Source organism: Lactuca sativa, chromosome 5 (genome assembly GCF_002870075.4).
Source record: "Lactuca sativa cultivar Salinas chromosome 5, Lsat_Salinas_v11, whole genome shotgun sequence".
NCBI lineage: Eukaryota > Viridiplantae > Streptophyta > Magnoliopsida > Asterales > Asteraceae > Lactuca > Lactuca sativa.
Genome location: NC_056627.2, coordinates 128,948,935 through 128,963,901, shown reverse-complemented (window position 1 = coordinate 128,963,901; position 14,967 = coordinate 128,948,935). Strand labels below are relative to the sequence as shown.

Here is a 14,967-nt window from a genome sequence, read left to right as displayed (position 1 = left end):
TACAGGCACCAAAAAAAAAGCCAAAATCATACCAAAAAACTCCATTTAATCGTCTTAGAGGCATTCCATCAAACACTTGCTTTGCAAAATTTGACAGGCACCAACAAAACACCACATGAGCAAAATACCACAAGTTCAAGACTACAAGGTAAATTTGTCTTTCAAGAATTCAAGAAAAAGGGCAAAAAAAAAACACGAACACATGTTCACTTAATCTATTGAAGGGAAAGGGCATAATCACCCTTGTCTTTGGCTGATCGACTCTCACTGAGTCACTGTAGAAAACAAAAAATCAAATATTTAGAAATCAGAGTAAAAGGCAAAAAGCTTGTAGATAACGATGACAGGAGATGGAGATTCAATTTCTGATTTATCATTTTTACAGGAAACTAAACGCAGACTAAATTTGTCTTTATCACTATATATGTTTCAGAAATCACAATAGTAGGAAGCTTATAGTAGAGAAATCTCAGATTATAATGAAAAGTAAAGAAATTCGCTAGCATTTAGTAGCAAGTAGGTTTAAGAGAGTTTGAGAGAAATAGAAAAATTATAATGAGAAATTGAGAATGATGAAACTTACTCAATTCAGACGTATGTCGATTAAAGGCTCTCCACAGGCCCGGCCCAATACATGGGCGAATTGGGCTGTGGCCCAGGGCATCAAAATAATAGGGGCATCAGTTTGGTCCAATTCCTAATACTGTATATATACCTTTGGCCCAAAGTTTAATCGAAATGAGGAAACAAATCGTCATCTCAAGCGTGGGCGCGAAGCACCTTGAGAAAGCAAGAGAACTTCTAGAAAAACGTATTGCCGAAATCGAGGATTGGAGAGCCAGGGCCGGTCCAATTGTTTTTCATGCCCTGGGCGGTAGAAGATAATAGTGCCCCTTTCTATACTACCGAACTACAACAAAATTAATGTAAGAAAAAAAAATTAAGCAACACCGGAACAAAACTGAAAAAATAAGTATGATTTTTAATAAGTTAATAAGGCAAAAATTGAATGTGCTAAAAGTTTTCAGCTCCTTCTTGTTTTACGGAATGAATTGTATATCCTTCTTCAAACCCCAATAATTGATTAATTTGGAAATGTAAAATCAAACAAGATAGTTAAAACAATGTAACAATGAAACAATTAAAATGCGTACTTCCAAGTGCAATAAAAATCTACTAAAAATTAAACAAATGAGTATAATACAACATGTAAAGAAGTAAATTAAACAAATAAGTAAATAACAAAAACTCATAATTAAAAAAATATACAAAGAAAATTTTGAAGTATAAGAAGTCAAAAAAAGTAAACACGTAAATAGAACTAGGATTTTGGCCTTTAAAAAAGGATTAAACTACAAAGTCCATAGATACAGGCACCAAAAAAAAAAGCCAAAATCATACCAAAAAACTCCATTTAATCGTCTTAGAGGCATTCCATCAAACACTTGCTTTGCAAAATTTGACAGGCACCAACAAAACACCACATGAGCAAAATACCACAAGTTCAAGACTACAAGGTAAATTTGTCTTTCAAGAATTCAAGAAAAAGGGCAAAAAAAAACACGAACACATGTTCACTTAATCTATTGAAGGGAAAGGGCATAATCACCCTTGTCTTTGGCTGATCGACTCTCACTGAGTCACTGTAGAAAACAAAAAATCAAATATTTAGAAATCAGAGTAAAAGGCAAAAAGCTTGTAGATAACGATGACAGGAGATGGAGATTCAATTTCTGATTTATCATTTTTACAGGAAACTAAACGCAAACTAAATTTGTCTTTATCACTATATATGTTTCAGAAATCACAATAGTAGGAAGCTTATAGTAGAGAAATCTCACATTATAATGAAAAGTAAAGAAATTCGCTAGCATTTAGTAGCAAGTAGGTTTAAGAGAGTTTGAGAGAAATAGAAAAATTATAATGAGAAATTGAGAATGATGAAACTTACTCAATTCAGACGTATGTCGATTAAAGGCTCTCCACAGGCCCGGCCCAATACATGGGCGAATTGGGCTGTGGCCCAGGGCATCAAAATAATAGGGGCATCAGTTTGGTCCAATTCCTAATACTGTATATATACCTTTGGCCCAAAGTTTAATCGAAATGAGGAAACAAATCGTCATCTCAAGCGTGGGCGCGAAGCACCTTGAGAAAGCAAGCGAACTTCTAGAAAAACGTATTGCCGAAATCGAGGATTGGAGAGCCAGGGCCGGTCCAATTGTTTTTCATGCCCTGGGCGGTAGAAGATAATAGTGCCCCTTTCTATACTACCGAACTACAACAAAATTAATGTAAGAAAAAAAATTAAGCAACACCGGAACAAAACTGAAAAAATAAGTATGATTTTTAATAAGTTAATAAGGCAAAAATTGAATGTGCTAAAAGTTTTCAGCTCCTTCTTGTTTTACGGAATGAATTGTATATCCTTCTTCAAACCCCAATAATTGATTAATTTGGAAATGTAAAATCAAACAAGATAGTTAAAACAATGTAACAATGAAACAATTAAAATGCGTACTTCCAAGTGCAATAAAAATCTACTAAAAATTAAACAAATGAGTATAATACAACATGTAAAGAAGTAAATTAAACAAATAAGTAAATAACAAAAACTCATAATTAAAAAAATATACAAAGAAAATTTTGAAGTATAAGAAGTCAAAAAAAGTAAACACGTAAATAGAACTAGGATTTTGGCCTTTAAAAAAGGATTAAACTACAAAGTCCATAGATACAGGCACCAAAAAAAAAAGCCAAAATCATACCAAAAAACTCCATTTAATCGTCTTAGAGGCATTCCATCAAACACTTGCTTTGCAAAATTTGACAGGCACCAACAAAACACCACATGAGCAAAATACCACAAGTTCAAGACTACAAGGTAAATTTGTCTTTCAAGAATTCAAGAAAAAGGGCAAAAAAAAACACGAACACATGTTCACTTAATCTATTGAAGGGAAAGGGCATAATCACCCTTGTCTTTGGCTGATCGACTCTCACTGAGTCACTGTAGAAAACAAAAAATCAAATATTTAGAAATCAGAGTAAAAGGCAAAAAGCTTGTAGATAACGATGACAGGAGATGGAGATTCAATTTCTGATTTATCATTTTTACAGGAAACTAAACGCAAACTAAATTTGTCTTTATCACTATATATGTTTCAGAAATCACAATAGTAGGAAGCTTATAGTAGAGAAATCTCAGATTATAATGAAAAGTAAAGAAATTCGCTAGCATTTAGTAGCAAGTAGGTTTAAGAGAGTTTGAGAGAAATAGAAAAATTATAATGAGAAATTGAGAATGATGAAACTTACTCAATTCAGACGTATGCCGATTAAAGGCTCTCCACAGGCCCGGCCCAATACATGGGCGAATTGGGCTGTGGCCCAGGGCATCAAAATAATAGGGGCATCAGTTTGGTCCAATTCCTAATACTGTATATATTCCTTTGGCCCAAAGTTAAATCGAAATGAGGAAACAAATCGTCATCTCAAGCGTGGGCGCGAAGCACCTTGAGAAAGCAAGCGAACTTCTAGAAAAACGTATTGCCGAAATCGAGGATTGGAGAGCCTTTAATCGACATACGTCTGAATTGAGTAAGTTTCATCATTCTCAATTTCTCATTATAATTTTTCTATTTCTCTCAAACTCTCTTAAACCTACTTGCTACTAAATGCTAGCGAATTTCTTTACTTTTCATTATAATCTGAGATTTCTCTACTATAAGCTTCCTACTATTGTGATTTCTGAAACATATATAGTGATAAAGACAAATTTAGTTTGCGTTTAGTTTCCTGTAAAAATGATAAATCAGAAATTGAATCTCCACCTCCTGTCATCGTTATCTACAAGCTTTTTGCCTTTTACTCTGATTTCTAAATATTTGATTTTTTGTTTTCTACAGTGACTCAGTGAGAGTCGATCAGCCAAAGACAAGGGCGATTATGCCCTTTCCCTTCAATAGATTAAGTGAACATGTGTTCGTGTTTTTTTTGCCCTTTTTCTTGAATTCTTGAAAGACAAATTTACCTTGTAGTCTTGAACTTGTGGTATTTTGCTCATGTGGTGTTTTGTTGATGCCTGTCAAATTTTGCAAAGTAAGTGTTTGATGGAATGCCTCTAAGACGATTAAATGGAGTTTTTTGGTATGATTTTGGCTTTTTTTTTGGTGCCTGTATCTATGGACTTTGTACTTTAATCCTTTTTTAAAGGCCAAAATCCTAGTTCTATTTACGTGTTTACTTTTTTTGACTTCTTATACTTCAAAATTTTCTTTGTATATTTTTTTAATTATGAGTTTTTGTTATTTACTTATTTGTTTAATTTACTTCTTTACATGTTGTATTATACTCATTTGTTTAATTTTTAGTAGATTTTTATTGCACTTGGAAGTACGCATTTTAATTGTTTCATTGTTACATTGTTTTAACTATCTTGTTTGATTTTACATTTCCAAATTAATCAATTATTGGGGTTTGAAGAAGGATATACAATTCATTCCGTAAAACAAGAAGGAGCTGAAAACTTTTAGCACATTCAATTTTTGCCTTATTAACTTATTAAAAATCATACTTATTTTTTCAGTTTTGTTCCGGTGTTGCTTAATTTTTTTTTTCTTACATTAATTTTGTTGTAGTTCGGTAGTATAGAAAGGGGCACTATTATCTTCTACCGCCCAGGGCATGAAAAACAATTGGACCGGCCCTGGCTCTCCAATCCTCGATTTCGGCAATACGTTTTTCTAGAAGTTCGCTTGCTTTCTCAAGGTGCTTCGCGCCCACGCTTGAGATGACGATTTGTTTCCTCATTTCGATTAAACTTTGGGCCAAAGGTATATATACAGTATTAGGAATTGGACCAAACTAATGCCCCTATTATTTTGATGCCCTAGGCCACAGCCCAATTCGCCCATGTATTGGGCCGGGCCTGTTTGCATGCAATCATTAGTTAGTGTTCTTGTCTACATGTCACGTATTTGACTTTTCAAACTCACTCATGCACACTTATTATACATTGTTTTCTGGAAGTGATACAATTTGTGAAAAGATATTAAGTATGAAAGAATTATAATCTCTTTTACCCATTTATAGTTGAAAGGAAATGTCAATAATAAAAATTGAAATAAGTCTTAAGTTTATGATTATATTTAATCTATTTCATTTGTTTCAATAAATATAAGTACTATATTTTGGCTTTTCAATAAAAAAAATATTAAAAAGAAGGATTTGGACCTCAAGTGATCTAGAATTTCCTCTTAAAACCCAACTATCTTACTTTTTACTTTTAACCTAAAACTGATGAATATTGATGATCTAGAATTTCCTCCTAAAACCCAACGTCGTACTTACTTTTAACCTAACACCGATGAATATTGGAAAAATACAGCACCTTTCCACTCACAATAGGTAATTGACGTTAACTAAGCAAAAGAAGACTTAGTTCATTCTAGAGAACTAACAAATGAAAAGGAATAGAACTCACCAAATATATTGATTTGAAAATATGGTGATTACAATCCTTACGAACACACCTATTTATAGGGAGAAAGGTAACCCCTATAATAAATTCATCGGGAAGGTTTTGTGTTCGGTGAACTTTATTTTTGGCACGACAGTGATGTAAAAAGAAAAAAAAAAAAAAACTTTGTAAACCTTTATTGGGTATCTAGAGAGTGTTTTTAGGGTATTACTTCTATGAGAGAGAGAGAGAGAGAGAGAGAGAGAGAGAGAGAGAGAGAGAGAGAGAGAGAGAGAGAGAGAGAGAGAGAGAGAGAGAAAGAGAGAGAGACCTTTTGAGCTAATTTTTAAAAAAATGTCATTTTAATTCATCAGAACATTCTCTTCGACCTTTTGACTTAATTTTTAAAAATATCATTTTAATTCATTATAACATTCTCTCGGACCTTAGATCAATACAGAGTTTCCAACGGACATTGCTTGACATGTTGGACCCCACTAACCAGAAAGAGATGTATAACCAATGTTTCAAAAACCAGTTTTTTTTATTGAACCGGTTTGGTAACCAGTTTCCGGCTCAACCGATTTGACCACCGATTACATCTAGCAATGGTACGCGTTGACTTTCGATTTGTGGCTTCGTGTACACTCCGAAAATGTTAAATTTTGTTTGAAATGAGTTGTTTTTTAACGGACTAATAAAATCCAACTATACAAGTTCAATAAACCGGTTAAAACAGTTCTTTTACTGGTGTGATACAACCAATTCAACCCAATTTTTGAAGAAACCGTTCGGTTCGATCCAGTCTAGAAATTGACATAAAATCAATCATGATTGCACCGCTCACAATCTCACATCCCCGGTTTTCCTATCCAACCGGTTCGGCTAGCCAGTTCGAACTCTTTTTTAAAACATTGTGCATTGTAAATTTATCCTGCTAACTTAACAAACTAACCTAAAATTTTAACTTAACAAATAGTTTTAAACGACTAAAAAAATCTCCCAAATACTTTTACACCTACTTTAAAAAATCAGAATGTTACAACATTTCACAATCATACCAAGGTGATGCTGACATGTGCACACCAATATTATAAGAACTGCTAATGCAATAAAAATCAATAAAAACATGAGAACCTTATGGTCCACTAGAAAAATAGGTCGAACATTATCCTCGAAATGAATAAATTGCAATTAATATATAGTCGAATAATCAAGTATTGTTCAATAGTAATATATTTATTTCAAATTCACTAACCTATAAAACTCCTTCACCAAAAGAAGAAAAAAAACCAAGAACATTTACAGTACCCAAAATACCCTTTCTCACCATATCCCATAAAACAAAAATTAAAAAATAAAAATAAAAACAAGAAACGAAAAGGAAAAGGAAATAAACAAAATAGCTTTACCTCTTCATTCTAAATGTAAAAGGGTTTCCCGGCAAGTGAAGTGAAGTCTTAGTTTTAATTATTATTCTTTGATGAAGAATCATTTTGATTTTGATTATGATTATGATTATGATTATGTTTCTTTCTTCTTGTACCAGTAGTACGCCCTCCTGTGGGTCCCGCTTCAGCCAATGGTCCAGACCACGTCTGAATTGGCGGTTTTCCGTATGAAAAATTTGAACTGAATGGGACATCGGGCGGGTCAAAACTTGGATCCATATGATGTGAGGAGCCCAATGGATATCCGAGGGTCCCGTCTTGATGAGGTGGCGGAAATTTTTCACTTTTGCTCTTTGCATTTGCATGTGTGATCAATCGGCGTCTCTGCAAAAATATAATATAATAAATAAATAAAATCAAAAGTTGGATTTCGATTGGAAAATCAAAGTTCATTAGCAATCAATCTTGTACTTTTACTTTATTATTTCTTATGTATGAATTATACTTTGGAAAATCCACAAGTAAGTTGAGTGGATTTTTCAAAGAAAAATGTTGTAATACAACAAATGAAAATTAATATTTTAATATAAAAAATTAATCTAAAAAAGGAAGCTTATCTGGCATACATCAATGTTTACTTGGAGCTCAGCATTGGCTTCTGGAGCAGCCATAGCCCTTGCAGATCTTTCACGTGTGCGACTCTTCTTCGCTCCATCCGCATTTGTTTTTCCAACAGCTCTCAATCTACAAATAATTTCACATTTAAGTTAATAAATAAAGAATAACAACACATACTTTCATTTCATATATGTGTTTATGATAGCATACTACTTTCATTTCATTTAATTACAGCATTGTACTTAAAAAAAATCTACCCAACTATAGCAACGTCATTTTCTTTTCCAAAGTATAATGTCCTATTGAGAAAAATAAAAGATAGTAAAGTGCTATGGTTGGGTATATTTTTCAAAGTAAATAATTTTTAAATTTCTTTTGCATTTGTAATGCAAAAGTATACTGACCTTCTAGCTTCTTCATCACGTAATTTGGCATCCATCTCCTTGCTAGGTGGATATTTTGGAAGGCTTGAAGGATCACAGGCATACGGTTTTGTTGTAAAAAACTGCAAAACAATACACTGTAAGAAAATAATATTGGTAGCAAAATGTAGTTACGTTGCCATTAGTAATAAAAAGAAAATACAACATTGCTATTATGGGTAAAAACCTTAGAATTAAAAAATGATGAAAACCTCTTGTTTCCTCTTAATGGGTTGGCTTTTCAAAAATTTCATTTTAAAATTTTTTAAAATATTTTAACAATTCATAAGGATAAAACTGATAGATATAAATATCTTAACTGTCAAACAGTTTCAAATATTTTTACAGATAAATTATACTAAATAGAAAGGAGAAAAAAAAATGTAAACATGGATACTGACTTCACTTCTCAAAGCAGCAGTTGCATTTTGACGTTCAGCAGGATCAATTGCAAGAAGGGTATCAATCAAAGGCAATGATGAAGGTGGGAAATTTTTAAAAGTTTCAGCTATGCATCTTTTATATGACTGTTGAGGCTTAAAAATAGTTGCATGTGGCAACTTTGACCTTTTCCAATATTCATCAGAAGGGGACCCACATAACTTGAAAATCTTGTGAAGCTGCTCCACCTACAACAAGTAATATGACAAAAAAAAATTATTATATTATTTTCAAAAACTAACTAGAAGGCATACTTATATTATAATCTTATTTTGCTCTTAATAAGCTTTAACTATGTCTAATTTTATAATTCTGTTAACAAAAAACTTCACTACTTATAACATATATATAAAACCATTCCTTTTATTGTTTTCATCCAAGGGTCAAGATTGAATTATGTAGTTCTCTCATGAAAACTAGTTCTTTAGTGAACATGCTTCTATATATAAATCCAATATAAGAAGAGTAAATTTCATTTTTGGTCCATGGGTATAACTAATTTTTTCAATATTAGTCCCAAAAAGTGCAGTTGCAATTTTGGTCCCTTATTTGAGGTTTTTGTAACATTTTTGGTCCCTGTTCAAAGTAAAATGACTCCACATTTGGGACCAAAATTGCAAAAATCAGCAATACTCATGGACCAAAAATAATCTTTTTACTTACAACAGGGACCAAAAACATATCAGGAACTTCAGAGAAAGACCAAAACTGCAAAAACACTACAAGAACCTTAAATAGACAAAAACTGCAAAAACACTTCAAGAACCTTAAATAGAGACAAAAACTGCAAAAACATCACGAGAACCTCAAATAAAGACAAAAATTGCAAAAACATTACAAGAACCTCAAATAAGAACCAAAAAGCCAAGAAAACACTTTTTTGGAACCAAAATTGCAAAAACCAAATATACTCACAAATCAAAATAGTCATTTTACTTGGAATATAGACCAAAAACATTAGAAGATAAGGACCAAAAAGAACTTTTTTGGGGGACCAAAATTGCAAGAAGCAGCTATACTAAGGGACAATAAATGTAATTTTCTTGAAACATGATGATGGAATATAAATTTAGTTACCTCTGTACGACCAGGCATGATAGGTTTTCCAGCCAATAACTCTGCTAAAATGCACCCTGCACTCCATAAATCCACCCCTACACCATAATCAGTTGCCCCTAAAAGAAGCTCAGGTGGCCTATACCATAATGTAACAACTCTACTAGTCATTGGTTGTTTGTGATTAGGATCAAAAAAGGATGCAAGACCAAAATCAGCAATCTTTAAACTTCCTCCATTATCAAGAAGAAGATTCGACCCCTTGATATCACGATGTAACACATGTCGATTATGACAATGTTCAAGCCCAGATAACAGTTGATGCATGTAGCATTTCACCTAAAAAACAACATTCACAAATTGTTTAAAAAATAAATACCCCAATCACAGTTATTTAAAATGACCAAGTTTCTTAAAAATCTAAACCTGGGGCTCTGTGAATTTGATTGTAGGACTAGCAGCAAGTCCAGCTAAATCATGTTCCATGTATTCAAAAACAAGATACAAACTACAAGACATTCTTGATGTAACCAATCCTTCCAGTTTCACAACATTTGGATGATCTAAACGCCTTAATATCAAAATCTCTCTTGCCATAAACTTCACACTTTCAGGCTCCAAATTGTCAAATCGAACTTTCTTTAATGCGACTATTTTTCCTGTCATTGTATCTTTGGCTTTGTACACGTTGCTGTATGTGCCTTGCCCAATCTATCAGATTTTCATATCACGTTTTAGAGAATTTGTAATATCAAGAAATTTGATAAATGAAATTATAACTACTTACCTTGTCGATTTTCTCAAAAGTATCAGCCCTCCTAGGAATCCAGCCATTAATGGCTTCTCCGGCAACAGCAGACAACCAAGCAGGCCACCCAGCAGCCACCTGTTCGCCATGGATGTTCTTCGGTGGATTACTCAGTCTAGGATTAGGCTTTGAGCGTCTTCTCTCTCCTCTCGGCCTCGCATTCGCGTCTTTTTCCACCTTTTGAGAAACCCCATTTTGTGGCTCTCCACCACCACCACCTCCGCCATTGTTGCTGGTGTCGGGATTTGCTGCAGAAGCTCTCTCTTTCCTCCCGGACTGACCATTCGAATCCTTATCTTTCTCTCGCCTTTTCTCTACTACGATTTCAGAACTTGGTGGTCCAGAAGACGCAATCTCTCTTCCAAACACACACCCCATCTATCCCAAACTTTAAAAACCCTAACCCTCATTTCTCATGACATTCCGAGCTAGTTTCCTTTCAAACACACCCTGAAAAACAAAACGAATCAAATCCAATGATTTGGTGAAAGACAGACTGGATTTCAGGCTTCCAGCAGCAATAAATGAAGAAAAATAATTGGGGTTTTGGTAAAGATGCAGTGGTTGATTAGAAGAACCCTAGCTTTTTCTCTTTTTTGCCCAACAAAGCAGGGGCAGCAATCATAACCAATAAAGCCCTCAAACTTATATCGGTCAAACATGAACAAAAACAAAAGGGTTGAAGGGAACAGTGGAGAATAAAACAAGAAGCTTTAATTTGTTCTTTTGAAACAAGTGTGATTGAAGATCTAAAAGAGGAACTCTGTAACTTACTTACTGATTGATGACTTGTTTTCAAGGTGGGGAAGATCTGTTGAATTGGGCTGTTCGTGTTCCTTGTCTCTCTCTACACGAGTCAATCACTCAAACTGCATATGCGTATTTCGCTATTAAACACCTTTCACCATCCAAATATATAAATATGGAACCTTCATTTACCTACGAAACCTTTCCCTCTTTAATGATATTTGACTATTATGTGTCAAATCAATTCCAATTTCAAATTATAAAATGTGTTTCTTTGGAAAAAAATAAATATATTCAAGACAAAAAAAACTGCATAAATGGTCTCTATGTTAGCACCAGTTGTCTAAAAGTTTGATTTTGTTGCCATTTTGGTCCAGTTTGATTTAAACATTTTTATAATGACCTTTTTGTCCTTGTTTTATTTTTTTCGGTTTTTTATTTATCTAAATATATTCAAAGAAAAAAAATACTCATTTCCTCTTCCCTCTCTTTCTCTCTCTCGTTTTTCACAAAAAGGAATCTAACACAACCACCATCACTTGCCGGAAAACATGAACAACCACTACCACCACCTGTTGGAAATAGGGATGAGAATTTGGCCTGAAAACCCGAACCGAACCGAATTAGACCCGAATAAGCAATTCGATTCGGTTTTCGGGTATCTATATAATGCTTATTCGGTTTTCGGGTTATTCGGTCCGGGTTACCCGAATAAGGGCTTATTCGGTCCAAATGGACCAAACCAAATATGAAAAGTCACATTTTTTTCCATTTGTACAATTGCTTATTCGGTCTTGTGTTCTATCAATCGTTACCCAAAATACTCACATAATGTTTAATGTTTAGCTTATATACTTATAGATAGTTTTTAGGTGTTCTGGATGTTTAATGTTTAGTGTTTAATATGTTGCTTAATAACTATATCTTAAGATTGTAGTGGTCGAATTTTACATTTTATATATCAAGAATAGTTAATCCATGTTATTCGTGTTTATCATAAGCTACAAAAGTCATACAAAATACAATATTTATAATCACATTGTAAATGTTATTTGGGTTATTTGGATTATTCGGCTCCTTAATCATCTTGTACATGTTATTTGGCTTATTCGGGCCGGAACCGAACCGAACCGAATAATACCCGAACCGAACCGAACCCGTATTGCTTATTTGGTTCGGTTTTCGGTTCATACAATTACCCTTATTCGGTTTTCGGTTTATTCGGGTTCGGGTCGGTTCGGTTCTGTTCCGACCCGAATATCATCCCTAATTGGAAACCACTGCCACCGACTGGAAATCGTCGCCAACAGTTCAACACCACCACCAACATCTATTTCAGGGAACGACTAGTTGGAGTTGGATCTGGAAAGACGAGGATGATTGACACTGGGGACGCAATAGAGAGAGAGAGGGAGCGACGACTTGGGACAGATATACGTTCAACACATATCAACAATTGTCGACTTCGCCGGTATCGTTTCATATAAGAAACCCTAGCTAATGACTTTGCGTTTTCAGAAACCCTAGTTTCGCCTTCTTCTCTCTTCGTCTCTATCCTTCTCCGACGATGACAACGATCTATGAGCTATAGAAACCCTTGCTTTGCCACTCTGATCGGTCGTTTAGGGCTTAACGACACTAGGGTTATGATTTCCAAACGGTGGTAGAGGTGTTAAGGTTAGGGTTTGCTAAAGAAGTGGCGATACAAAACTAATCCATTCCCACTTCCTTTTACCCATCTTCATTCTTGGTGACGGCGATTTGCATATGCAGTGTAGATTTGGGGTCGATAGTGGTTATCTCTGAGGAACCAAAGATCTGCAAATAACTAACTGAATTTAGGGTTCGCCTGATTAAAACTGTAGTGGAAAAGGGAGAAAGACGTCTGAATGGCGTTGTATGATTTGATTTTCCAGCGAGAGAATGGTAGCTCCGGCGATATGATATACTATTATTTGATTTTCGTCAATTATATTATTGTGAAATGGAAATGTAGAGAGAGAGTGTGTGAATGTGGGGGGGGGGGGTAATTCTCCTTTTGTTTTTTTTATTTATGTAATAAAAAATGAAAAATATATATACAAATGGCAAAATGGTCATTATAAAAAAGTTTATATCAAATTGGATCAAAATGGCAACAAAATCAAACTTTTGGACTACTGGTGCTAGTCCAAACATTTTTTTGACCAAAATGGCAATTTTCGATATACCACAGGGACCATTTGTGCAGTTTTGTCAACTTCATAAATAGTCCATGAAGTTTTTAGAAATATAAGATATAGCCTTTTAAGTTTAAGAAACTTCATAGATAGTCCTTTTATTTTCAAAAGTTTTAACAAATAATTCATCACTCATATAAAAAGACTTATATACATTTTTAACATATTTTTAAGTTTCTTTATTTAAATCTATTTAAAAAATAGATAAAAAAAACAAACATCTCTCTCTCACACACACACTCAAAAAGTCTATCCTTTTTCCATCATTAAGATATTGTGTGCAGTTGGAAAAGAAAATTCGTGTTGATATTTTTATCAATGTATTTTGTCCATTCATCGGCGGTCCTAACATCGGCGGTCTTAGGCCGCTTCAGCGCCGGCTGTGTCAATACCGGGGCCGACAGCTGCTCCCTTAGCTGCAGCTCAATCTCCAACTCCCTCCGTCTGGCGGCCTCCTGCAACTCTAGAAGAGTATCACGTCGCTGGGTAGATACAAACTGTCGGATATCAGTCTTGAGCATACTCAGATAACGGGTCATCTGAGACTGCTCGGAAGCAAACTCCGGGCAGAACATCGCCTGCTCAGTAAACATATGGGTGATCTCCGTCACCGACTCTCCATCCTATCTTAAACTCAGAAACTCCTTTGCCAAACGTTCCCGCTCAACCTTTGGAATGTAACGAGTGCGGAACATATCTCTAAACTGCTCCCAAGTAACAGCAGTTGTCTGATCATCAGTGTAAGCCCCAGTCGCAAGTCTCCACCAGTCCTTGGCTCCGGACCTAAGCAGGTTTAGAGCACACCTGACCTTTTGGTCAGTAGGACACGAGCAGGTGAAGAACTCATAGCCTTGATGGGAACATGCGTCCCATCAAAAGTAGGGGGCTTCGTGTTGTCGAAGTCCCGGTACTGAAAATCCCTACCTACTCCTCCCCCTACCATAGATACAGCCGATGTAGCTGCTGTGGCGACTGTCTCTGCGAGGGCTGCATAGCGCGCATCAAAATACTCCACCATGGCGGTCTTAATCGGCCCGAATATTTCCGGCAACTCGGCCCGGAACAACGCATCAACCTCATCATGCAGGATCGCTCGGATCCTGTCATCCATCTAATCTGGCCTCATTTGGCCGATCGTCTCTGGTGCTGTCAGCTCCCCCTGTCTGCCCTCTCCTGATCGCGATCCTGATCCCGAACCGGATCCCGTCACAAAGCACTTGGTCATCACCATTCTGAAACACAACACAAGGTATCAGATAACTCATACAACAACTGGGGACCAACCCCCAACAAAACCCTAAGGGTTGTGACTTCCTTGTCGCGTGTATGGGTCCTGCGCTTTCAGTAGTACGGGCCCATACTACCTTCCACACCTACCCATATTTGTTCCAAGTATCACCACAACACCCTAACAATACATATAATCACATCGAGCACTCAAGCCTCACTCCTAAAGGAAGGCTAAATGCCTCGAAGTCGGCGGACTCATCCCAACAACCTACCCACGAAACTTCCACCAACCCTGCAGCACTAGTGTATGCTAGCCATACATAATGTTGGACCCGATAGACTTTCGAATATTCAATCCTACCCTAACCTCCCAATCAAACAAGAGCAGAACCTAAGGCTAAATCAAACATTCTCAGACTATAAGATCTTAATTATGTATAATCGTGATGCATACACTAAATCACTATAGTAATGATGTTAATTTCATATAAGGGAAACCCTAGGCTAGCAGGCATCACGTAATAAGACAATTCTATCATGCAATTCCTGAAGATCCCTAGCCTAATACTGGCTC

At 35.4% G+C, this 14,967-nt stretch overlaps 1 protein-coding gene across 2 annotated transcripts; it reads right to left on the bottom strand.

Annotated features, from left to right (window-relative positions):
* Window positions 1-6,629: 6,629 nt before the first annotated feature.
* On the bottom strand, window positions 6,630-11,128 carry LOC111887274 (probable serine/threonine-protein kinase At1g54610). Of its 2 annotated transcripts, none has more exons than XM_023883434.3 (8): window positions 10,972-11,128; window positions 10,177-10,647; window positions 9,816-10,100; window positions 9,411-9,728; window positions 8,294-8,521; window positions 7,875-7,975; window positions 7,479-7,596; window positions 6,630-7,236 (listed from the first exon to the last, which is right to left on the bottom strand). In XM_023883434.3, the coding sequence occupies exons 2-8, from the start codon at window positions 10,573-10,575 to the stop codon at window positions 6,928-6,930; spliced, it is 1,758 nt and encodes a 585-aa protein (XP_023739202.1). In that variant the 5' UTR covers window positions 10,576-10,647; window positions 10,972-11,128; the 3' UTR covers window positions 6,630-6,927. The 2 variants fall into 2 exon arrangements, with proteins under 2 accessions (XP_023739202.1, XP_023739203.1); XM_023883435.3 differs by having other exon boundaries at window positions 10,976-11,128.
* Between the last annotated feature and the right edge of the window lie 3,839 nt (window positions 11,129-14,967).